General features: G+C 53.3%; 1 protein-coding gene across 2 annotated transcripts in view; it reads left to right on the plus strand.

Annotated features, from left to right (window-relative positions):
- Positions 1-7,959: 7,959 nt before the first annotated feature.
- TESC (tescalcin) overlaps positions 7,960-24,581 on the plus strand; it is a 46,681-nt gene continuing 30,059 nt past the window's right edge. The window contains exon 1 of one of the 2 annotated variants that reach the window (XM_032876195.1): positions 7,960-8,161. In XM_032876195.1, the coding sequence (XP_032732086.1) occupies positions 8,104-8,161 (58 nt within the window). In that variant the 5' untranslated portion in view covers positions 7,960-8,103. Of the gene's footprint in view, positions 8,162-8,348; positions 8,371-24,581 lie in introns of those variants that run through there. The other variant, XM_032876196.1, reaches the window with a different exon arrangement.

A 24,581-nucleotide genomic window follows, 5' to 3' on the forward strand; every position in this document is an offset into this window, starting at 1 on the left:
AGCTCCAACCCCTATAGCAGTGGCTCCCAAGTTTAAGAGTACAGAAAAATCCCAGGAGTCTCCATCTCTTCAAGAATACAGGGGACTCTGACATAAATGACCCAAGACTAGCCCTTCCTCTACCCTGTTCTGAGTCTCAGGGCTTCTTCTAGGCCCAGCCAGGGTCGACCTTGCTGCATGACCTTGACCTCTCTGAGCTTCCTCTTTGGTGAAAATGAGGGAGTAGAGCTAGCCAGTTGCAGGGAGCTCTTCAGTTCTGCCTTGAGCCCTCCCACTTGGTTCCCATCCAAAGTGACATGGGGAAGGCCGGGGGTTTCTCTTTCAGGGTCTGTCCCAGCAGACCCTCTGCCAGGTCAAAACTCTGGACCCTGCCCAGGATTTGCACCTGCCTCCACACATAGTCAGGGACTGGGAAGCCCCCAGAGCACCTGTCTCCCCACCCACCCTCCCCCTGGAGTCTCTGGCACAGGGCAAGTGTTCCCCCCCCAACCCCCACCCACCCCTGCATAAAGGGCCTCCCACCCTCCCCTCACACTCATATCCTTTCTCATGAAGCAGGAGAGCCAGATCTAGTTCCCATCTCTGCTCTCTGCAGCCGGCCCCAGGAGAGGTTTAAGAGACAGCCCAGAGTGGACATCTGGGAAGGGCGCCTGGTCAGCAGGAGCAGGCCCTGAGCTCTGCTGAGTCAGCGTGGGAGCGGCGAGGCTCTGGGCCCACCTCCTACCCGCACCTCCCAGCCTGCCTGTGCCCTCCGCCGCCAGCTGCCCAAATGGTAGGTGCCTGCTGCGTCCTTTCCCAAGTAAGCCCCAAATTATTGACTGTGCCAACTCGGAACCCCAACGTGTATTTATCATCCTGCCTTCCAGGCACTCAGCTGGGGTCTTGCTCGAACATGCAGCTGTCCCAGAGTGCAGGGAAGGGAGGGGGGAGGAGAGGGCTGTATCTGCTCCCCTCCCCCACCCCCTTGCTGGGGAAGCAAGTGGCAGGATCCTGGCCAGTGGTCCTGCCCTACCGGTCAGCTCCTGGTCCCCGAGGTGGCTGGCTCAGCATCCAAGCCCTGCCCTGTCACCCACGAGCACACCAGAGATGGGGACCTGCCTGAAGGCCAGGCAGCCAAGGGGACAGTTGGCAATAGTGGAGAAAGTGCCAGAAGCTAGTTTTCCTCATGGTACAGGGTTTCTTCATGTGTGGTCCTCAGAAACAACTTGGTGGGGCGGTAGGGAGAGCCCTTGTTAAAATGCAGATTCCCAGGCCGGGCCTTTTCCACAAAACCACGTAAGAACCAGCCAGCCGTGTGGCAGCCAATGGCTTGGATTCCCCCGAACCCATAGTTCCGTGTGCTTCTAATGGGGGAGGAGAGGAATGAAGAATGCGCATCGCACGGTGTTGTCTGAGGTTTCAGTGAGGTAATATGATACAGAAAGTGCTTAGTGCTCAGTAAAGGGTATCCCTGGGTCATTACTCAGCAGCAGAGGGAAATTATGGCAGACTGATTCAGCAGATGGAAGAAATAGATGTTCCATTTTTTTTTTTTCCTTTTTTTGCCAGCTCTGTAACTTCCGGTGGAGACACCTGCAAGAGGTGTCTCTGGGTCATGGGCCAGGGGATCGGACCCACCAGGGCTCTGTCACTTACAAACCATGTGAACTTGAGCGTGTGGTTTGAGCCCTATGGAACCTCAGTTTCCACATCTACGAAATGGGAATGCTGCGGTGGCTAAATGAGGCACTTGAAGGAAAGCCACACAGTTACTCAAATGTCCCTCCGTGGGTGAATGAATGAATAAAATACGGTCTGTCCCTACAATGTTACATCGCCTGGCAATTAAAAGGAATGCGGGACTGACTCCATTCCACAACATAGATGAACCTCAAAACTGTCATTTTAAGTGAAAGAAGCCAGACGCAACAGGTCCCATACTAGAGACTCCACTTGCAGGAAATGTCCAGAATAGGCAAATCCAGAGAGACAGGAAAGGGATTAGTGGTTGTCAGGAGCCAGAAGACGGGCGACTGAGGGGTGATAGGTAAAGGGTGTGGGTTTCTTTTGGGGATGATGCAAAAGTTCTGAAACGGGTTATGGTGATGGTTGCACAACTCTGTGAGGATAGGGGAAACTGTCGAGCTGTGGACTCTAGATGGGGAGTTCCCTACTCTGTGCATTCCAGCTCCGTATAGCCATTATACGGAGCCATTACCAAACATAAAAGACCAGGTCCCCCAGAATCACCTGGCAGTCTCATCTCAAATGCATTCCTTGGTCTCTTGAATCTGAAATTGTGACAGGGGTGGGGTCCAGGAATCTGAGTTTAGATAAGAACACCTGGTGATTTGCATGCCCACAGAATTAAAAGAACCATCCCTCCAGGTCCACAGTCTGGTCAACGCCGTGGCATGGGGGGTCTTGCAGGTGCAAACCCATTCTCCATTAATTTCCTACGGCTCCTGTAACAAATGACCCCAAACTTTGTGGCTGGACACAACACAAATGTATCATCTTACAGATCTGGAGGTCAGAAGTCTGAAGTGGGTCTCCCTGGGCTAAAATCAAGGTGTCATCTGGGCTGTGTTCCTTTCTGGAGGCTCTAGGAAGAACCTGTGTCCTTGCATTTTCCATTTTCCAAGCTACCTGCACGCCTTGGCTCATGGACCCTTCCTCGAACTCCAAGCTAGCAACGCCCAGTGGAGTCTTTGCCACATCACACCACTCTTGACCCTGACCCTCCTCCCTGCCTTCCTCTTTCACATACAAAGACCCTCGTGATCACATGGGGTCCACCAGCCATAGTCTGGGGCCGTCCCCCCATCTCAAGGCCAGCTGGTATGTTCACACCTTCCAGGGATCAGACAGGGTCATGCTGCTTCCATCCGCCCCTGCTGTTCTGTGGTACAGGATACCTCTCCCCACATCACAGATACTGAGAAAATAAAAGCAGTTGCCTTTGGAGCCCCCTCAGGGGGGCTGCATTTGTGTCAGAGAAGCCCTCCTAGCAGACCCTCCCACACACGCCTTATTGCTGTGTCCTCCCCCAGCCCCCAGCCCTCTGCGAGGCCTGCCCCGCTGTTCGTGTGAGGCCGTAGCGAAGTTAAAATAGATTTTGGGCCCCTGCCACCTCTTTCTGTTTCTCTGGTGAGCTTGTTTCTCGGACAACAATGCAGAGTTTGAAGCCCATCTAGGAACAAGCTTCCATCTGCCCCTACAAATTCCAGTAATCGGTCACTATTTATAATTATATAAATAAGAGAAAAACATGCTCATGCCACCCTCCCCAAAGAGCCCCCATCTCCATTTTTAGGCAGCCGGCCCTCCCACTCGCCCCTGGAGCTGCGTGGCTCTGCAGTCTGGGAGGCGGGCTCCAGCCACCAGTTAGGATGGAGATGTGGGGACGGTGGCCTCAGTGGAGCCCAGGAGGGGCGGGGGCGCTTCACTGGGGGCTGAGGGATCCGGGGAGCTTGGTCACCCAGAAAATGATTAAACAAGTGGGCATCAGGCGGAAATTTGAGTGCAAGTTCCATGGACTTGTCTCTCAAGGTATTGTGGGGAGGACAGCGATGGAGAGCGGAGAGTCAGGCTGGCTACGAAATCCTGGGTCTTGTCCCCCGAGAAAGGGAGCTGCCACTTGTGGGGGGCGTGCTCTGTGGCAGCCTTTTCACCCTTGCTGAATCCTCTCTAGCAAGACGGGGCTGGGGAACATCAAGGCTCAGAGGGCAAAGCAAGCAGCCCCTGGGGTACACAACCAGGAATGGCAGAGCCCCTGCAGGGGAGCCGATGCGGACTTGAGACTCTGCTGTAGGGTTCACCTAAAAGATCGGGGTGCCTCGAGCAAGAAAAGGATTGTTTGAAAGATAACCAGAAGGACAGCTTTAATTCAGGAGGCAGATTGGGGGTGATTCTTCTCTGATTCCATTCTCGAGACCAACATAAGGAGCCTTAATGAGCTTAAGAGAAAAACTGCCCATGTCCCGAGTCCAGACAGAGATGGGGGCATGAGGCACCTGCTGGGTTTCCATCCCTGGGCAGCTTTTATGGGCACATCACTAATCCTTACTTGTTTGAGGCCCTTTAGGCATGGTCTTCCCTAAGTCAGAGACTAATTCCTTAGAATCAGGAGCCTTCTTACAATCAGAAGATTAAGGAAAGAGTCCTGTTCTCCCAGAACGTTGCTGGGCCTGGTGAGTACCCCAAAGTGATTAGAGGGATAGGGAATCGAGACAGAGGTATTATAGGAACTGCCATTTATCCAACTTCCTGTCTGTCCTCTGATTCTGGTTTACCACGTGTTCTGTGACTATCTCGGTGTTCTCATCAGTAGAATGGGCGTGTGTTGGGTGCCTCTCCTCCCGACTCCCACAGCCGCCAGTGTCTTATGAATGTGCCGTGATGGTCTGTTTATCTCTCTTTCCTTCCTGACTGGGATCCTCCGGGGTCAGGGACTGGCTCCTTTCCTGTAGTACTTAAATTCCTGGCACTCAATAGTGAGCGAATGGGGGCGTCTGGCTGGCTCAGTCAGAAGAGCGTGTGACTCTCGATCTCAGGGTCATGGGTTCAAGTCCCACGTTGGGCGTAGAGATCACTAAATAAATAAGCTTAAAAAAACAGCGAATGAGCATTTGAATAATAACCGTCTCCCGTGTAATGGTATGCCGCTGGCTTACAAGATGGAACTGTCAGACATTTCCGGAACTTTGCAAGCCCCTTGTCAAATTACTGGTAGCTTGAAACTGACATGGTAGGGATACTTACAGCCCAGAAATAGGCAAATGCTACAGAGTAAGCCTTCCCTCTGGCTCTACCTACACAAGGCTAGAGAGTACTTACTCTATCAGGCACCGTTTTAAGCACTTGACGAATATCCACATTTAATCTTCACAGCTAAACTGAGGAAGGCACCCGTATTATTGCTGTTTTACCGATGGGGAAACTGAGGCCCAGGGAGATGACGTCACCTGACCACATACAGTTTGGGAGTCTTCCCTCAATGGAATGCAGGATTGCTGCAGGAAGACCATCCTTGAAGTCTCTGGGTGCCGATGCCCTTTGCAGACTCCGGGGTACCAGCCGTTCTAATCTCGGCCGCCGGTTTTAATCAGTTCCCCTGGGAGAGGAGAGGCCGTTGCTTGGGGACTGAAGAGTTTTCCAGCCCTTAGAAGGTCACGCTGTGTGATGGGAACCTAAAGATCCCCATATGGGGTGCCCCTCTTACAGGACTCCAGACAGCAGATGCAATCAGCCCAGCCAGACCCCACGCAAAGCTCCAGACCTCCTTCCTGCTCTGACGCCGCCGACAGAGCCATTGGTAGGATTGAATTAAAGCTGTGACGTCCTGGAACAGGCAGCAGCAGGCTTTGTGAGCACAGTCCCTGCTGCGTATGTGCATCACGGCCAGAGCAGGGGGTCAAGAATCCAGGGCCCCCCACATCTCACGGATAGAGCTGTCCGCCCGGTATATACTTTTGGCCTGTCCGTTTGGGTCTGTGGTTGCGGGGGAGGTCACGGACTCCCAGAAGCTCTGTTTAAGGGATAACAGAGTCTTTTCATGGACCGCTCTGGCTTGAACATTCCAGATCTTTCTGGGCCCAAGTCAGCCCTTGTTTGACCCCTCTGCCTTCTTACCTCCTGTGTGTCTGTCTGACTCTATTCCTCCAGGAGTTCCTTAGGAGCTGAAGTGTGGCTCCTGATTATTCCTGGTTGTGGCCCTAGGACCCAGCCAGGTGCCTGAACACAGCAGAGCCTCAATAAATGGGCAACGAATGAGTGAATCGACAAACCCACGGACTGTGCCTCGGCCTCCCCACCTTTCCACTGCCACATGGAGCTCCTGATTCCTACTCCAAGACTTGCCATCAGGAACCAATTCCCCTTGGTCATCACACCCCAGCCTCCCCCTCTTCCCCCTCCCTGCTTGCTGGTGAAGGTGGCTGGTTCAGCCGCAGACCCTGGAGGATGGAGGGAGGCCTTCAGAGGCCCCTCAGGGGAGGTGATATTTACACTGAGATCTGCAGAGGAGGCCCCAGCCATAGGAATAGAGAGGGTAAGGGAGTTCCAGGCCAAGGAGGCAGGTGCCAGGACTCCTCTAGGAGCCGACAGTGGTTAGTGGGGTCTGAGATGAAGGTGCCAGTTTAGACAGGTCACAGAGTGAAGACAGGCTCCCTTCACCCCACACACTTGGGTCCTCTTTGTGATCACTGAAGGGCAGAGCACAGCCATGTGCCCCCCCCATCCCCCACTGCCCCCCAGAGCAGGGTCCCAGGGCTTTCCTCCCCACCCACCTACACTGTCTGTAACTTTGGGAGCAGTTAGGCCAAGGGGGAGACGGTGCCGGCCTGAAAATGCTATTTTCAGTCTCTTCGGGAGCAAGCCCCATCATTTAATCCTTGGATAGTTTAATATAATAAAATTCCAGGGAGTGGTATTTTTCATCAGAATAAAATTGTGTTCAGCAGTCGTGGGTCATTTGCATGGGGTCAGAAACCCTTTCCAGACCCTGAGGCCAGTCTGGATGTCTCAAGTCCTTCTGCCTTGAAATGCAAGCCCTGGGTTGAGTTAACTCAGACCAGCTAATGCCCCACAGCCCCCACTTCCCGAGCTTGGCCACCTCAGCCCACCCAGGGGTGCTTCTGCAATGCCGATTCCAGGTGCTTCTCCAGCTCTTTCAATGCCAGCAGTGTGTCATGGGCAGCTGACCTTTCCCCCAGGCAGGGGGCTCATTCTGCAGCTCTGGCTGGGTTCAGGCCCCCCCCCCCGCCTCCCTGGGAGGTTCTGCAGGCTGTAGGTAGGGGTAATTGGTTCTCAGCATCCCCTCCCCAGTGCCCTGTGAAACTGATGTAGGTGGGCCCACCCAGGTCTTTGTGAGCACCAAAGGACTCATGCCCACCACCACACCCCGGCACCGTCACAGAGCCTGGCACCCAGGACATAACACTGACTACTGTCCAAACATGGATGGCCGCACCATGAGGCACCCCGGAGAGCAAGGGTCTGGCCTTGAGAACCAGAAAATGTTGACTTTGAATTTCTGCCCTGGCTGTGTGACCTTTCTGAGAATCAGTTCCTTGCTTGTAAAATGGACAGGATTCCACAGCAACCGCTTTGTCCCCTGTCCCATGGCAGGCCCTTCCGATCCACGGACATCTCGTTACTATTATCATCCCCATTTTAAGGAGAAGGAATCATGGTCAAACAGGTGGCAGGACGGGCTGGGGTCATCCGGCCTGACCACGGAATTCAATTCCTCAAGCCAACTTAAGGCCAAACTTCTCCCAAGAGGCTAGGGGAACCACCAGCATTAACATTCTCTGGGCAGCTTGAAATGCAGCCTCCAGGGCCCTGCCTGAGCCAGAATGGGGGTGGGGGGCGGGGCCAGGAAGCTGCCTGCGCCTCCAGTTTGAAAACTCTCCCACCCCAAGCTGCTGGGCTGTGCCGGCAGGACGGCCGCTGGGGCACGTGGTGTGTCCACTCCGTCAGGGTGCTGGGGAGGGGCCGAGGGGCTTTCCTGGAATGAGCCAAGCGAAGCACCTCGTGCGCGCTTAAGGTGGATTACTGTTATTATATTACCTTTATTGCTGTTCAGCAGAGAGCTCATTAATGCCGGCTGTATTTTTTCACTGTCCCAGGTGAGTTTCCCTCCTGAGATCGGGGAGGACGTGTGATGGAACCGGGGTGTGGGTGAGTATGGAACCTCCCCGGGGTCCGATCCCGCCCACCTACACCCCAACTGCGTTTGCACCCTCCTCTTTCCAAAGCCGGCAGGGGTGCGGAGGTGGGGAGGCGCGACGAGCACGGCCGCTGCACGGGGAACGGGGGAACCTTGGCGGTGGGCATTTAGGTCGCACCCTCCCTTCCGCCTCTCCCCGCCGTCTCTGGCCCGGGGCGGGTGCTCCCCTATCCCCGCAGTGAGCGAAGCCGGCGCGCGCTAGGACCGCGGCGCGCCGCCCTCTGCCGCTATAAGAGGCCGCGCTCGCGCCCCACGCGGAACCCGCGGCTCAGACCCGTCCCCGGCGTCCCGACCCGCGGTGGACCCGAGGCCCGACCGGCCGCTGCGCAGTTGACGCCAGCCCGGGGCCTGCGAGGCACGCGCGCCCCGGGGCCCCCGCCGCGGGCACCATGGGCGCTGCCCACTCCGCCTCCGAGGAGGTGCGGGAGCTCGTGGGCAAGACCGGCTGTGAGTACCCCGCGGGGACACGGGCGGGAACCGACGGCCGGCTGGCTCGGGGCTCCCAGCCCACGGCCGCTCGCCCGGCTCCGCGCCGCCGCGCTGTGTGACCTTGGGCCAGTAGCTGACCCTCTCCGCGCCTCAGTTTCCCCCTCCTGCAAATGGGTCCCCGCCGGCCACTTTGCAGGCTGCGGCGGGGAGCTCCGCGGCGATGCTGAGTAAGTGCCGCGGCCGCTCAGCCTCGGCGCCCGCGGAGTTGGCAGGGAACCCCCGGGCCTGGGGACTGCGGACCCGGGAGGGAGCAGGGTCGGGCTCCCCCAGGGCAGAGCAGGGCAGGGCAGGAGTCCCGGGTTCGGAGGGCGAGAGCCCGGGCCGCGCAGCTGGTGTGCGCGCTCCGCACCTGGAAGTCGTTCGGGTTCGCGAAGCGCAGGGGCCGGAAAGTTTTGAAGTCGGCGGGACCTGGGCGGCAGCCGGGCTCCGGCGTTCCCCGGCCGGTGGGAGGGAGCCTCTCTTCGTCCTCCCGTCTGTGAAGTGGGTGCAGGCGGGTCCACCTGCCCGGATAGCGGGCAGCGCCCGCGGAGCACTTGGCCGGAGCCCGGCGACCTTCCTCGAGCTCGCCCGCACTCCTGGGACCTGCATCCGGCCCGAGGCTGGGAGCAGGGAGAGGCCGCGCCGCGGGGCCGACCTGACCGCAGGGAAGTGAAGGTGGAAGCGTTTGTCCTCTCCAGTCCAGTCGGGCTGGGAACTTGACCCTGGGCTCCGACCTCGGGGTGCCGGGCTCTGCCACCGGCTGTGAAGGGGCGTGTGGACCCTAGACCGAGGGAGGCCAGGTGAGTGGGCAAACTGGACAGGGGGACGTGAATCCTGCCAACGCCACCTCCTGGCTGTGTGACCTTGGGCTAGTCACTTCATCTTTGGGTTTTCTTCTCTCTAGAACGGAAGTTCTGCTAGTACCTGCTAGATGCTCAGGAGATAGGAGCTGCGATAGTATTTCAAGGAAGGGGCTGGCTGGCTCCTGGCACCTGCTTTGAGTTTAGGGCAGCCAATCAGGTCCATAATACCACCTGCGTGTGGGTGGGGATTGACCCAGCCACTTGTGCCAAGGCTAAAAGGTGACCCCTGCAGAACTGGGTGAAAATTACAGAAAGCACCTCTACCTGGTATGGGGTGTGTGTGTGTGTGTGTGTTTACACACTCATATATCACATACACATGTTATGTTTTCCCATGTACAATCCCAGAACTGTCTGTGACTGGAGAGGAAAAAAACCGTAGTGTATACAACTTGGAACGCTTTAAAAAAAATGATAAGAGCATATATTTGTAATTGATTTGTTTGCATCAAGGATCTTAGAAGCTTCCGCAGGAAAGTAAGAAGGGTGCATACTTGCAGATTGGGTGGAGGGGACAGAGAGGGAGTGAGCTTTTTGCTGTAAATTTTTTTATGGTTTCATTTTGAACCATGTGTGAATATAAAAGTTTTAAGTTCAGGGGCACCTGGGTGGCTCAGTTGGTTAATCATCTGCCTTTGGCTCAGGTCATGGTCCCAGGGTCCTGGGATCGATCCCCACATCTGGCTCCCTGCTTGGTGGGAAGTCTGCTTCTCCCTCTCCCTGCTGCTCCCCCTGCCTCTTGTGAGTGCTCGCTCGCACTCTTTCTCTCTCGCTTTCTCTTTCTCATGCGTGCTCTCTCTCACTCACTCTTTCAAATAAATAAAATCTTTTAAAAAAAAAAAAGGAAGTCTTAAGTCCAGTTCAACCTTAAGGCTCACATGACAGAGGAGGTAGGATTCCCCTCTTTCTTTCCTGGGTTTCCCCTGGTTCTGTTAGTTGAGCTCTTACTACCTCGGATCTGCACTGGTGGAAGTCCCGGATCTCTGCAGCTGGGTTTTCTGCCAGCAGGGTGGTACCCCCACATGCAGGTAGTTGGGGGGACTCCCATCTGGTGGTGAGTTTGACAGGTGATGGGACCACAGAGCATGCTGGGACTCATGTCTGTTTCCTGGGTCCAGTCTCCCGTGGGGGAAGACAGATGCTTAGTGTTCCCCCTGTAGCCTTCCTACAAGTGGCTGAGGAGGCTTCCCTTCTAGTTGCCCTGGACTCCAGTTTCATACCCCAAACGGGGAAGGGAGATGGGACTGGAGCACACCAGGAAAGGGGTTGTGGGATCAGACTAGAGGGGAGAATGAATACCTCCAGTTCCTTGAACTTTAGGGGGAAAGTTGCCCCTTGTCCTCTGAAAGGAGATGGCGGAGTCTGGGCATTTGAACCTATTCAGCAAGTATTTATGGACCGAGGACTTGGGGATTTAGAGGTGACCCAGAGAAGCTGATGTTCCTGAGGGGAGATGCAGAGTGGTGTGAGAGTCTGGGGAAGGACAGGGAAACAGTTCTTTTTTTTTTTTTTTTTTTTTTTAAGATTTTACTTATTTATTTGAGAGAGAATGAGTGAGAGAGAGCATGAGAGAGGAGAAGGTCAGAAGCAGACCCCCTCCAAGGAGCTGGGAGCCCGATGCAGGACTCGATCCTGGAAGTCCAGGATCATGACCTGAGCCGAAGGCAGTCGCTCAACCAACTGAGCCACCCAGGCGTAGGGAAAGAAACATTTCTTTAGGGAGGACCAGGCCCTGTGGTGGGAAGATTTTCAGGACCATTAATGAGAATTGTATGAGATGCTGCTCCTGCCGTAGTCCAAGGCTTAGCTGGTGGGGGGAGCCTGACTTAAAGGATCTTGCTGGGTACATGGCTTGGGGCACGTGTTTAGTGGTATTGGCTCTGCTGTTAAACCCATTTGTACATCTGCATCACTGTGAACCACAGCCAAGAGTTAAAGCTTGGTCCCACTTCTTCCCAGCTGCATGACCTTAAACAAGTCCTTGTCCTTCTGAGAGCCAGGGTCCCCCTCTGGATCCTGGGGTGGTTATATGGCTTCAGTAAGGTGACGTATGTATGTGTGTGAAGTACTCGTCTTGGCCTGGAAAGTCTGCTCCCAGAACCCTGCTCCTGCAAGAATCCCTGGGAAGCATTCCGTGTGAGACCCAGGCAGCCAAGGAACAGGCTGTGCCTGCAAGGTTGCGGGGCTCCCCCTGCCTCCTCGAGGAACCCAGATAGTCCCCAGTTTGAAGAGTCTGCTTGGTCCCTCCCTGAGGACTCCTTCTGGAGCCGATGAGCAGGACGAGCATAGGACGGGGACGCTGTGCGTCATTCCTTGGGCACCAGGCTCTGCTGAGCGCTTGGGATACACTCAGTGGAATCTTCATAATAACCCTCCGTGGAAGGTGACAATGTGGCCATTTTACAGAGAAGGAAACTGAGGCCCGGAGAGACAAAGCAACTTGCTTGCAGCTGCACAGGTCATTGAGAGGGGGAGTAGGGGATCCGAGGATCCCCAAGCCCATTTCCTGCTAACACTGCGCTTTCGCTGTGCTGAGTTGCCTCCGATTTCTAGGAAGGCAGGAGGGCAGGGAACAGCCTGCACTTTAGTTTTTCTCACTTTGGGACCTTTGTGCAAGCCATTCCCTCTGCCTGGAGAACTCTTCACTTGATTGTGCATAATCTGGGGCTTACGTAAGGGGGCACTTGTGCAACCACCAGTCAGGTTCAGATTGCAAACGTGTTCTTTTAACCCCGTCTCTTGATGAAGTCCATTCTCTTCCTCATTTGGGGCTCCGCTCAGCCGTTGCTCCCTTCCAGAAGCCACCCTTGCCTGCTCTCCATCCAACCTTTGAGGGTTTACGCGTCCCAGAGACTGGCGCAGCCCCTGCTCAGGGCGCACCGCGGTAGAGCTGTCAGCTCTGTCACCTGCCACCTCCTCAGAACTTGGAGCTTCCAAGAGAGCAGGGAGAAGAAGGTGGCTGGTTCACCTTGGTACGCAGGTGTGGTACTCACAACACAGGGGTTTGTGCCGACGAGGTGGGGACCCCAGGGTCTTTAGAACCGAGAGTATTGGCTAGGTGCGTGGGTCTAGGAGGAACGCCTCGTGCCACCCCAGCAGCCGGCCGTGGCCGTGGCTGCACCAGTCCTCCTGGCACCATACTGTGGGCCTCAGCGCTGAGCCAGCCCCACCAAAAATAGGCCTGAGCACAAGGCAGCCCACGCAGGGCATCCACAGAGCTGCACACCCACCTCCCCTTGCCTGGGAGAGTCTCACTGATTGATTTAAAACCTAAAAGTCTTCCCAGACATCTTTGCTGAGCCAAGAAAGCGGCCTACCTGGAACATTAAAATGCACGTTAAACACGGGCACTGGCCTTTCTGATGCTCCTCCCGCAGCAGGAAGGCAGTGGAGCCCGGCTGTGTCCCAAGGTGTGAAGTGGCCCCTGGTAGGAAGACCAGCTCCTTGTAGGGGGAGATCGCTCACGGAAGCCTGGTCCCCTTCACCACCTTGAGCTGGCCTGGCTGTGGCTGTTTCCTGCCCACCCCCCACCCCCACCGGTGCCTGCTCCTGGGGCTGGAAAGGAAATAATAAGTGGAGGATTCTGGGAAAGGTGGAGGGTCTGTTTTTTCCTCCAGGCTCCAAAACAGCCCACAGGCATATCTATGTAGATGCCAAGAAGCTGCCAGAAGGAAGAAGAAAAAAACAATGCCCCAGATCTGGAGTTGAGACCTCTTCACGTTGACAGCAAGTGTGTTTACCAGGCGCCTGTCATCTGCCAAACCCGGAGCTGAGCCAGGCAGCTTACCCGCAGCTGCTGAAGCAGCGCCCCCAGGAGCACCGTGGCTTCAAGGCGCGGATGCTGTGGAGAGCAGGCCGCGTGCCTGAGGCCACAGGCTCTGGAGAAGTTGAGCTGGGACTCAGTTTCTGGTGTGATCCCCAGACCCCCTCACTGGGGAGGGGACCAGAGGCCTGGGTGGCCCGTGCCAGCTGGAGGGGGTGGCACCCCATTTTCCACTGGGCTGCTGCTGCTGCTGGTTACTCCTTGGTGGTTGCAAAGATCTCAAGGGGCCTCAGACCACAGCGTCCACCTGTTCACCATGTGCTATATTCCCTCTGGATGCACGGGGGGCCAGACACCTTCCCTGTCCTCCAGGAGCTCCAGGGGTGCTGGCACCCTGGCCCGTACTACTGAGCTCCTCCTGTCCCCCACTGAGGCACGTTAAGCCAAATGGCCAGTACAGACCCTCCTGGCTCCCTTCCTGTTTCCCGTGGGTGGACTATGGCTGTTATCAGCTGGCAATCTCTAGGCCCCAGGAAATAGGGTGCACAAGTGTGTCTGTGTGGCTCTGGGGCTGGGGGTGAGGTGGGAGTAGATCCCCAGGGCCCATCTGGTTCTCAAAACCGATGAAGATGGATTTCATTGCATGTAAATCATACCTTAATAAGAGGGTAATTAAAAACCATTTCTTTAGCAAAAACGAAAAACTGTTTCCCAGGCAGGGAGGAATAAGGGTGTCTGTGAGGTCTGGGGAGGGTTGGTCCCCCCGAGGCTGAGATCTCCGTGCAGGCTGGGCAGAAACGGTCCAGTGGTGTGGGCACAGTGGCCAAGATCAGAGGAGGGAGGCCCGGTGGCCCCAACCTCCCCTGGGTGCTCACAGTATGGAAACTTGCAGGCGGATTGGGAGAGCTTCTGTTTTTTAAATTTGTTATTATTTTTTTAAGACTTTATTTAATAATTTGACAGAGAACACAAACAGGGGGAGAGGGAAAGGGAGAGGCAGTCTCCCCTCTGAGCAGGGAGCCCAATGCTGGGCTTGATTCCAGGACCTGAGCTGAAAGCAGACGCTCAGTGGACCGAGCCACCCTGGCGTCCCTTTTGGGAAGCTTTTAAAAGGGCCGGGTGGCAAGTGAACTTCATTGCTGGACACCCAAAAGCACCCTGCTTTGGCCCATGCTGATATTTTGCACTCTGGCTGGGCTGGCTCTTCTCACCATTGTAGCATATTGTTCCCAGTTTAAAGATGAGGAAACTGAGGCCCAGACCTTTGAAGGGACTGCTCCCAGTCTCTTGGATGCAGAGTGCGGAACCCAAATTCAACACCGTCTTTCCCAGGTGACCCAGACCCCATACGATGTAGACTGAGACAAAGGTTCTGTATATCTGGGAGGGGCAACACTGTTACCCCGTCACCTCATTAATAAGGTCCCACACACTTGTTTCCTAGGTTGGAAGGAGGAGAATTAGACCTCGAGGCAGATAGGCATGGTATCAGGTTATGGAAAGTTCTAGAATTGTGAGCTGTCCCCAGGGAGGCAGGCTCAAGGGGGTGGGCAGTGTGAGGGGAGTTAGGGACTCTCGGAGGAAGAGTGGGAATGTGTAGCCCCCTCGGTTTTCCTGAGGTCTTCCTGGGTGGCTCAGGTCTGTTTCAGAGGGAGAATTTGTGTTTTCTCTGCATGAAAGTAATTGGCAGTGCGCTCCAAGACGTCCTAGCTGTGAGAATTAGTAGTAATCAGATCCCTTATGCGTCTCTTTCTCACCCCACCCCCAGCCCCATACTGGCAGGATATTTTTTGTGTGTGTGAGTTAATGGTCCCCGGAATGCAGCCCAGAATGTAATCAATGCTCAGACATGCCATACGGCCCGTTCGCACAGACAGAATACTTCGACTGTTGATAAGATGCCTTTACTCTCGCAAAGCGCTTCAGTATTTGCTGTCTCAAAGCCAAGGGATAAGGCGTTTCTGGCTCATGGCTTTGGGGAGATAAGGCAGGGCCCCCTTGTGCCTGTGCTGGTGACACCAGGCAAGGTGATTGGGGTTACGAGGGGGAGAGGTGCCTGGGCCTGCGAGCCATCTCTTGTTCCAACTTTATTATTAATTCATAAAGCCAGAAGGTCGAGTGGGTGATTTCCGTTGGTGGCGGTAGCCACCATAAGCACGAGGACAAAAAGGCCCTTTGTTGTCCCAGCGGTGTGACCTTTGTGGATGGGCAGGCTGTCAGAAGTGGGTCTTCTGTGCCCTGGGAGGTGAGAAGGCTCCTTCAGGTCTTAGGGATCTGGTGCCTCCGGAGGGCGGGCAGGTGGCCAGCAGGGGACTTCACGATGGGCATGGCTGAGTCCTGGACCGTGATGGAGACAGAAGGTTGCTAGGGTGGATGGCTTTCCAGGTGCACGTCCTTTCTAACCTCAGCGCTCATGCCGGGATCCCAGTGGCCAACCCCAAGGGAACACCCAGCACGCCTCACCCACCCGCTGTTCCCAGGGGCTCTCTTGTCCTTACCTGCATCCCCCAAGATGGCAGCCAGGGTCCCACATGGATATACACTGCCCTGTCCCCAACCCCCACCACCATGGCCTTTACCAGCAGACAGTAAAGGCTTGAACTGTGGACCACCTTTTAGTCTCTGGGCAACCACCTTGGCCTCCACACCTCTGTTTTCTCATTTGTTGATTGGGGATTGTCATCGCATTACTGTGAGGATTACGTGAGCATCTTAGTAAAGCTCTTGACACGTTGTAAGTGTTCAGTAGTTGTTGGCAAGTACTCCTAGTTTTGATGAGGAACTGTACGGAAGCTGGCTGCCTTTCTCCTTCTTAAGGTCATTCTCTAACTTCACAAATTCCTTCCATGTTTTTAACATGGCCTCCATCTTGGACATGCCTGATGTCCAGTTTTATCTTTCCCTGTGCTGATGCTCAGGGACCTTAACATGCTTTAATTTTTGTCACTCTCCAGTATTTTTTCTACGTTTTTAAAACCTATGCATTGGTTTTACTATTGTTTCATGCAGACCCTTTTAATTCTTGTAAAAGTTTTTCCTTATAGATTTCATTTTCTTACATGATATGCCTTTCCACTGATTTTTCAGGGACTCCCTGCGAGTTGTCAGCTTTGAAAATGTCTAGATTTTGCCAACATACACAGTTGATCATTGATCTGGGTATAAAATTCTGCGTATCTTCTCCCAGCACTTTGGTTTTGGTCTCTTGTTGCTGTTGAGAAAGTCAGCTCTTTTGTCTAATTGATGTTTTTTGGTAGAAGTCTGATTTTGTACCTCTTAGATTTCTGGGATTTTTTTTTTTTTTAACTGCACTGTGTCTAGGTGTGGATTTGTTTTATTTATCCTCCCTGGGCATGGTTTATGGTGTTTCCTTCTAAAGAAGGCTTGTGTCTTATATTATGAATGTATTCCCCCCCCCCCCCCCCCCGCTTATCTTTATTTTCTTCTTCAGTAATTCCTATTAGAAATAGATGGGGTCATGGCATTCTGTCCTGAATGCCTGTTTACCTCTCTTTCATATTTTCTATTGTTTTATTGCTTTTTGCTGTCATTGAAGTCATTTCCTTAGGTCCGTCATTTTTTTTTTTCTTTTTAAGATTTTATTTATTTATTTGACAGAGAGAGAGACAGTGAGAGAGGGAATAGAAGCAGGGGGAGTGGGAGAGGGAGAAGCTGGCTCCTGGCAGAGGCTTGATCCCAGGACCCCAGGATCATGACCTGAGCCGAAGGCAGATGCTTAATGACTGAGTCACCCAGGTGCCCATTAGGTCTGTCTTCCAATTCACGAATGCTCTCTTTAGCTGTTACAGTCTTGCTGCCCCTAAGTTTATAAATTTTGATGACTTATTTTGTTTCATTTTTATTATTTTTATTTTTTGAAGATTTTTTAAAAGATTTTATTTATTAGAGAACATGAGCAGGGGAGAGGGGTAGAGGGAAAGTGAGAAGCAGACTTCCTGCCGAGCAGGGAGCCTGATGGCTTGATCCTAGCACCCTGGGATCATGACCTGAGCCAAAGGCAGATGCTTAACCAACTGAGCCACCCAGGTGCCACTTTATTTTTTTAAAAGATTGTTTTATTTTAGAGAACAAGCAAGTGAGCTGTGGGGAGGGGTAGGAGAGAGAGTCTTAAGCTGACTCTGCGCTGAGTGCGGAGCCTGATGTGGGGCTCGATCTCATGACCCTGAGATCAAGACATGATCTGGAATGAAGAGTTGGACGCTTAACCAGTTGTACCACTCAGATGCCCCCGGAGGGCTTATGAAATACGTACAAAAAACATTTTGTAAGTTCCAAATGGTTTTTAGAGTTGCTGCTTCTGTCATAGAGTAGTGTTCTTTCATTATTTGTAGTAATTTAACATTTATTGTATAGTTTCTTCCGTTTCACCCTCTTGGGGTGCCAGTCCTTTTTAAAATAAAAAAAATTTTAAGATTTTATTTATTTATCTGACAGACATGGGTGAGAGGGAACACAAGCAGGGGGAATGGGAGAGGGAGAAGCAACCTTCCCACTGAGCAGAGAGCCTGATGTGGGGCTCGATCCCAGGACCCTGGGATCATGGCCCGAGCTAAAGGCAGACGCCCAAGGACTGACCCTCCCAGGTGCCCCTAAAATTAAAAAATTTTTTACGTAAATTCTACCCCTAACATGGGGCTCAAATTCATGACCCCAAGATCAAGAGTCAGATGCTCTACTGACAGAGCCAGCCAGGCACCCCCTAATTGTTTTATTTTTAAAAATTAAAATATACTTGATGAATAATGTTAGTTTCAGATATGCAACAGAGTGATTTGCCAACCCTGCTCTGTGCTCACCAGGATAAGCGTGGTCACCACTTGTCACCACCCAGTGTTATTACGGTATTACTGTCTCTATCCTCCATGCTATAGCTTCCATCTCTGGGACTTGACTTTTTTTTTAAAAGGTTTTATTTATTTATGAGAGAGACTGTGAGAGCACAAGCAGGGGGGAGCAGACTCGCCACTGAGGAGGGAACCCAATGCCAGACTCAGTCCCAGGACCCTGGGATCATGACCTGAGCCGAAGGCAGACCCTTAGATGACGGAGCCTCCCAAGCGTCCCTGACTTCATTTATTTTAATAGCGTTGTGGTGGACTGTTTAGGGTTTTCTGTGTATAGTATCATGTCATCTGAAATAGTGGCAGCTTTACTTCTTCCTTACCAATTCGGATGCCTTGCATTTCTTGTCTGATTGCTGCAGCTAGGACTTCCAGAACTATGCTGAATAAAAGTGGTGAGAGAAGACGACCTTCTGTTTCTCCTGATGATAGAGGAAGAGTTCTTGGTTTTCCACTGTTGAGTAGGATGTTAGCGGTGGGTTCTTCATATATGGACTGTATTGTGATCGGGCATATTCCCTCTAAGCCCACTTTGTGGAGAGTTTTAGTCATGAATGGGTATTGTATTTTGTCAGATGCTAATTCTGCATCTTTTGATAGGCTCATGTGCCCTTTATCTTTTCTCTTGTTAGTGTCATGTATCCTTTGATTTGCAAATATGGAAACACTCCAGAACAAAGCCCACTAGATCATGGTGCTGTTAACAAATTTAAAACAAAACAAAACAACAAAAACAAACAAACAAAAATGGGGCGCCTGGGTGGCTCAGTGGGTTCAAGCCTCTGTCATGTCATGTCGGCTCAGGTCATGATCCCAGGGTCCTGGGATCGAGCCCCGCATCGGGCTCTCTGCTTCCCTTCCTGTCTCTCTGCCTGCCTCTCTGCCTACTTGTGATCTCTGTCTGTCAAATAAATAGATAAAATCTTTTAAAAAATTTTAAAACAAAGGGTTCCATTCCTCTTGTCAGTTGTGTCTGCTGGTCCTCCCTTCCGGTGGTTCATTTGCTTGTGTGGTTTGGTTTTGGATTCTGAGCTCATGTTTGATTGGGCTTTCTCCCCTGGTTTTCACATCCTCCTGGAACGGTCTTCAGCTCCATATCTATGCCGAGGCCAGAGCTTACCTAAAGTACCTCTCCCATGAGAGTCCCTGGGTTCTAGAAGCACCTCATGCAGTGCTTTGCATTTATTGTGCTAAGTTCCCGAGAGCTGTCACTGGTCTAGAAACACTTTTTATAGTAGGTCCTCAATCTGGCTTTCCTATACCACAGAAGTTTGGCATTTTCCCCTGGGCATGGCACAGACGTGGCATTTTGATTCCTCATGGAGACTTACCCTTTCTTCTGGGCCCAGCCACCTCCTTGGCAGGGTCGGCTCCTCGCCGATTCTCTGAGGCAGTAGGCAATATTTTCTCTAGCCTATCTTACATGGGGAAGCGGTCTTTTATGCTTCAGCTTTTTATTTCTATTTTTTCTTTAAGTAGGCTCCGCACCCAACATGGAGCCCAATGTGGGGCTTGAACTCACAACACTGAGATCAAGAGTCAGAGGCTCCACTGACGGAGCCACCCCAGTACCCTTCTGTCTTAGCTTTGGATAGAAGTCTCACTTCTCCCTTACATGGAACCAAGGCCACATCTGATGGCCCAGGGTCACCTCAGCAGCATCTGGCACTCCTGCCCTGCTGGGTGTGCGTTCCTTCCGGGCTTCTGACCTTGCTGGGTGCCCCTCCCTTGCAGGGTTGGTGGCCCAAGGGAGGTTTTTCTTCTTTTATCCAGTGTTTCAGGGGTCTGTAGGGCAATGGGGAGTCTGTGTTCATTCCACATAGCAGGAACTGGACTTCTTTACCTAGTAAGCCTTCCTACCTTACATAAGCCTCTCTCTACTTGATGTGCCCCCAGTCTAAATCTGGAGCTGAAGATCATTCTGGAAGGATGTGAAAACAAGTTCCTTAGGTGGTCCAAAAGATGCCCACTCTTCCCATCTCTACTGATTAACTGGCGTCCCCTCGCCCCTTCCCCATCTTTAGTCTTTTTATTTTTTTATTTTTTTTTAATTTATTTTTTTTTAAAGATTTTGTTTATTTATTTGACAGAGAGAGAGATCACAAGTAGATAGAGAGGCAGGGAGAGAGAGAAGAGGAAGCAGGCTCCCTGCTGAGCAGAGAGCCCGGATGCGGGGCTTGATCCCAGGACTCTGAGATCATGACCTGAGCTGAAGGCAGAGGCTTTAACCCACTGAGCCACCCAGGTGCCCCTAGTCTTTTTATTAAAATGGAGACCTTTTTGTCTCTTTAGTGACATGAATGCTATGTGTTCATTGTCCCGTCCCCCCCCATCCTCCCTTGGGGCACATAGCCCAAGCGTGAGGCTGTGTGAAAACATTCTAGTGCTCCAGACCTGGGTTCAAACCCCAGCTCTGCCTCTCATCTCAGCCAATGACTTAATCTTTCCGAGGCTCGAGGCTCGGGTTTGTCTGTGAAGGGGGTGTGATAACCACCCTCCGAGGCAGGCCCTGGGGTGAGGGCGAAATAAAATGACGTGTACCAAGCATTCGGCTTAGTTCCCCCCTCCTAGGAAATGCTAGCACGTGGCAGTGAGTCCTGCTGCTATAAGGCAAATGGCAAAGAACAGAGCAGAGCTGTGGGAAGGTGAGCGTCGATGAGCACAGCACAGCCTGTGATTTCCAGAGTCCTGCCCACCCACTCTGACAGTGTTCCAAGTCATCTCATCACTCATGAGAGGATCTTTGCTAAAGTCAAGCCACTTCATTCTGTCTCTGCTTCTGCTCCCGTCCTGGGAGTTGGAGGATTCCTTCTGGGTGGAAAAAACCTGCCGAGATCCTCCTGAGACCCTCGGTACCTGAGCTTAAAATGAAGACCCTCCCCATGCTGGCTGGGGCCCCGGGGCAGCTCCCACCCAGATCCCCTGGCTCTTGCGCTCACGGACAGGTTGAAGTTTGCGTGTAAAGGGTTCAAAGGTGCTGGAGAGAAAGCAGCCGTTGACCTTCTTGTAGCTGCTTCTGCTTTGGACACTGGAGTTGGGTTTGGTCGTTTCCTTTCCAAGGCTGAGGGCACCCAAGTGCGTCTTTGGTTCTTTTAAAAATCCCAGCAGTGAGGCGTGCTCTGTGATGTGCACAGGCTGGGTGTGTGGCGAGGGTGAAGGAGAGAAGCGGGGCGTCGGGCACCGGACGCATCTTCAGGGCTACAGGCGGGTGTGTGGGGGTGGGTCCCTTCCAGGCTGTGGAGGTTGTCCCTCCGCTCTCCCTCCTCTTCCCTCCTTCTCCCTCCTCCTCCCTCCGGAGGCCCAGGATGAGTCACTGCTTCGCTGGAGCCCCAGGCAGCAGGCAAAGTGCCTCTTCCCTCCCAAGCCCAGGCAAGCTGGGAGCTAGCTGGGGTGCCTGGTAGGTACGACACGGTCATTAGGGTCTTCATGATCACTCTCGTGGCCACTCTGGTGCCTCCGCTCCTCCTGCCAGGTCCCCAGCAACATGAATGTGACATTTTATTTAATGGGTGAAATTCACGTAACCTGTCATTGACCATCTTCAGCGTTTTCCAGCCTGCGGTTCTTGGGCATTCAGTGCAGCCGTCACCACCACCCAGTTCCAGGACATCACCGCCCCAGAACGACACTTCAGGCCCATTAGCTCTCCTGAAATCCGCACCCCCCCCCATTCCTGGCATCCGCAAACCTATTTTTTGTCCCTGTGGGTTCATGTATTTCAGGCAGCGCACAGCGGTGGCCCCGCACATCTGGCTGCTTCCGTTGTGTCTCCCAGCTCAGCTGTGGGCCAGCAGGTGTCTGTGCGACCTGCCCCGTCGGGCAGCGCGCACCCCGTTTTGTTCATCTGCTCGCCGGCCGATGGACGTGTGGGTGCTCCTGCCTTTCGGCCATTGTGCGTCACATGTGTGTGACTTGTCTTGTTCTCTGGGGTGGGAACAGCCTCGCAGGGGTGTTGCTGTTATTCTCTCCGTGTTACGGGGGAGGAGGCGGTGTCCTCAGGGAGACGGTTTAGTAGGAGGTGGAGCTGGGGACCCAGCCAGCAGCTCTTGGCCCCCTGCTGTCAGCCCACCTTTCTGCCTGACCCCGCTCGCCTCTGTGTTCTGGGACATCAGCCCACGACGCTTGGCTTGAGTCCTGGCCGGTCGGTCAGGACATGGCGAGAAGGAGAGCTTTGGGCACCCCAGAAGCCGCTGAGACCTTCCCTGCTCCGTGTCCTGGGGCATGTGTGCCGGGTGGCACTGCTGGGGGAGACAGCGGGGGGCTGCCTCCTGGGGGGCCCCCTGCGAGCTCAGGAGCAGACCTTAAGCCACCCTAGCTCCTTGCAACTGCATTTTGAGCATAGACACCTCCTCCTCCCCCACTGGGTCCCGTGTCCTGTCCTTTGCATCCACCCTCCGTTCTGTCACCAGGCACATGGAATCTTGTCCCCCGCCTTAGCAACTTCTGTGAGCTGGGGGTGAAGTCTGAATGCCTCAGCTCGGTGCGTGTGACCGTGTGTGACCGCGGATACCTCCCGCCCCCTCCCCCATGCTCTCCTGTCCCCTGCCTGCCCTCTGCCCCTGCTGAAGAACCCCAGCGTCCTGAGCTCCTCTCACCCCACCTCTGCCAGCCCCGCCCTCTTGGCCTCACCCTAGCCTTTAGGATCCCACAGGGCCTTGCCTCCCACCCCCTCCCCGTGGACTGGAATTCCCTCTCCACCCCCTGTGCTCCTTGGCAAACGGACACCACATTTATTATCCCGGATCCCAGCAAGGTGACGCCCGTTGCCAATAGATGGAATTCGTGTCTGCGCCCTCGGCTGCTAGCAGGTGCCAAGAGGTGCTCAGTAAATGTCTCTTAATGAGTAATGGGGCATCTGTCAGAGGGCTGAGCAACCCTGGCGGACCGTGGGGGTCAGTCAGGCCTCCCGCACCCCTGCGAGCCAGCATGGATTCAGGAAAGGCGCGGGTGAGACTTTATGTGCCCATTGTCACCAGACTTGGACCCCTGGGAATAAAGGCTCAAGTAGTCTGGGTGACCCCATATAATGGAGGTGCTGAAGGCTGATGCTCCATTTCTTCTCAAGTCAGATGGGGGAGGCCGGGCCTCCTGGAGGATTTCATGCCCCTTTCTCGAACCCCCCATCTCCTGCCTCCTCCTCTTTGAGGCTTGTCTCCGACTTCTTGGTCTGTGTGACCCCCCTCCTTGCCTGGTGGCCCCATGCTTAGCACAGCAGGGCTGGAAGCTGGCCCCCCACTGCCTGACAGGTGGGACCAGGCCCAGGCAGAGACCCCAGACCCATTACATCCCTCCCCATTCCTCCCTACCCTGAACCCCGGCCCCCCCTTAACCTACTTTCTGTGTCTTGATTTGCCGGACATTCGATATAAATGGAGTCGTGCGATATGTGACCTGGGCCTGGCTTCTCTCCGGAGCCTCATGTGTTCAAGGCCTATCCATGTTGGTGCGCGTGTGGGGTTTTGTTCCATTTAGGACTGGATCCTGTCCCTCTGGACAGACAAGCGCACCGTGTTAATCACAGGAAAGTGAAAGGACGGATAAGCAAAAATATGAGAAAAGAGGACGAGAGGAATGTCCTGTGATTCTGCTGCCTGGAAACGATGCACTATTTTGTTGTACGTCTTATCCTGTGATCTGCGCGTACACATATGTGATGGTGAACATTCATATACCCGAGATGTTGTGGCCTGTTGGTTTTTCCCTGTAGTGATAGCTCATGAACGTTGTTCTAAGTTGTAAATATCTTATTTTTTTCAAAGATATTATTTATTTGACAGAGAAAAAGTGAGAGAGGGAACACAAGCAGGGGGAGTGGGAGAGAGAGAAGCAGGTTTCCCATGGAGCAGGGAGCTTGGCGCAGGGCTCAATCCCACAACCTGGGAATCATGACCTGAGCCAAAGGCAGACGCTTAAAGACTGAGCCACCCAGGTGCCCCTAAGTATTTTATTTTATACATATATATATTTTAAAGGTTTTATTTATTTGACAGAGATCACAAGCAGGCAGAGGGGCAGGCAGAGAGAGAGGGGGAAGCACGCTCCCCACTGAGCAGGGAGCCCGATGTAGGGCTCGATCCCAGGACCCTGAGATCATGACCTGAGCTGAAGGCAGAGGCTTACCCACTGAGCCACCCAGGCACCCCATTATACATATATTTTTAAGTAATCTCCATGCCCAGTGTGGAACCCAACACAGGGATTGAACTCTCAACCCTGAGATCATAACCTGAGCTGAGATGAAGAGTTGGACGCTTAACCAGTGCAGCCACCCAGGCGCCCCTCTAAGTATTTTAAACGTGTTTCTGAAGGCTGTATAGTATTCTGTGTTCAGGATGCTCCAGGATTTATTTCAACAGGTTTCCTTGTGGCTCATCGTTTCCCTAGGCGTTAACTATTTTTGAGTCCATGATGATGACTCTGCCTGTTTATCTCTGTACACTTGTCTGAGGTCCTCGGCTTTTGTTCCTTGGGATCAAGTTGCTGGGTGGAAGCCCAGATACCAGCCCTGTCCAGTACGAATGCAGTGCAAGGTGGGATAATGCTAAATTTTTTTAGAAGCTATGTATGTAAGGTAATTCTACATTTTCTAGTAGCCATGTTTAAAAAAAGAAACCGATGAGGCTAACTTCAATATTTTACTTACCCTCTTATGCCTAAGGCATTTCAGTGTATGACTGATAAAAAAAATTTTGAGACCGTTTACATCCTTTTTTGTACTAAGTCTTTGGAAGCTGCTGTGTATTTTAGAGTCCCAGATCCTGCTCCCTTGCAAGGGCTTAGCAGCCACCTGCGGCTAGTGACTTACAGGTATATACTTTCTGGTTTAAGCTTTTGATACAAAGTAGCATGTCACCCCCCACAAACACACACACACAGAGATTGGGCCAGTTAAACTCCCACCAGCCACTGGC

The sequence above is a fragment of the Lontra canadensis genome, unplaced genomic scaffold, assembly GCF_010015895.1.
Source record: "Lontra canadensis isolate GAN:19392208 unplaced genomic scaffold, GSC_riverotter_1.0 scaffold58, whole genome shotgun sequence".
Taxonomy (NCBI): domain Eukaryota; kingdom Metazoa; phylum Chordata; class Mammalia; order Carnivora; family Mustelidae; genus Lontra; species Lontra canadensis.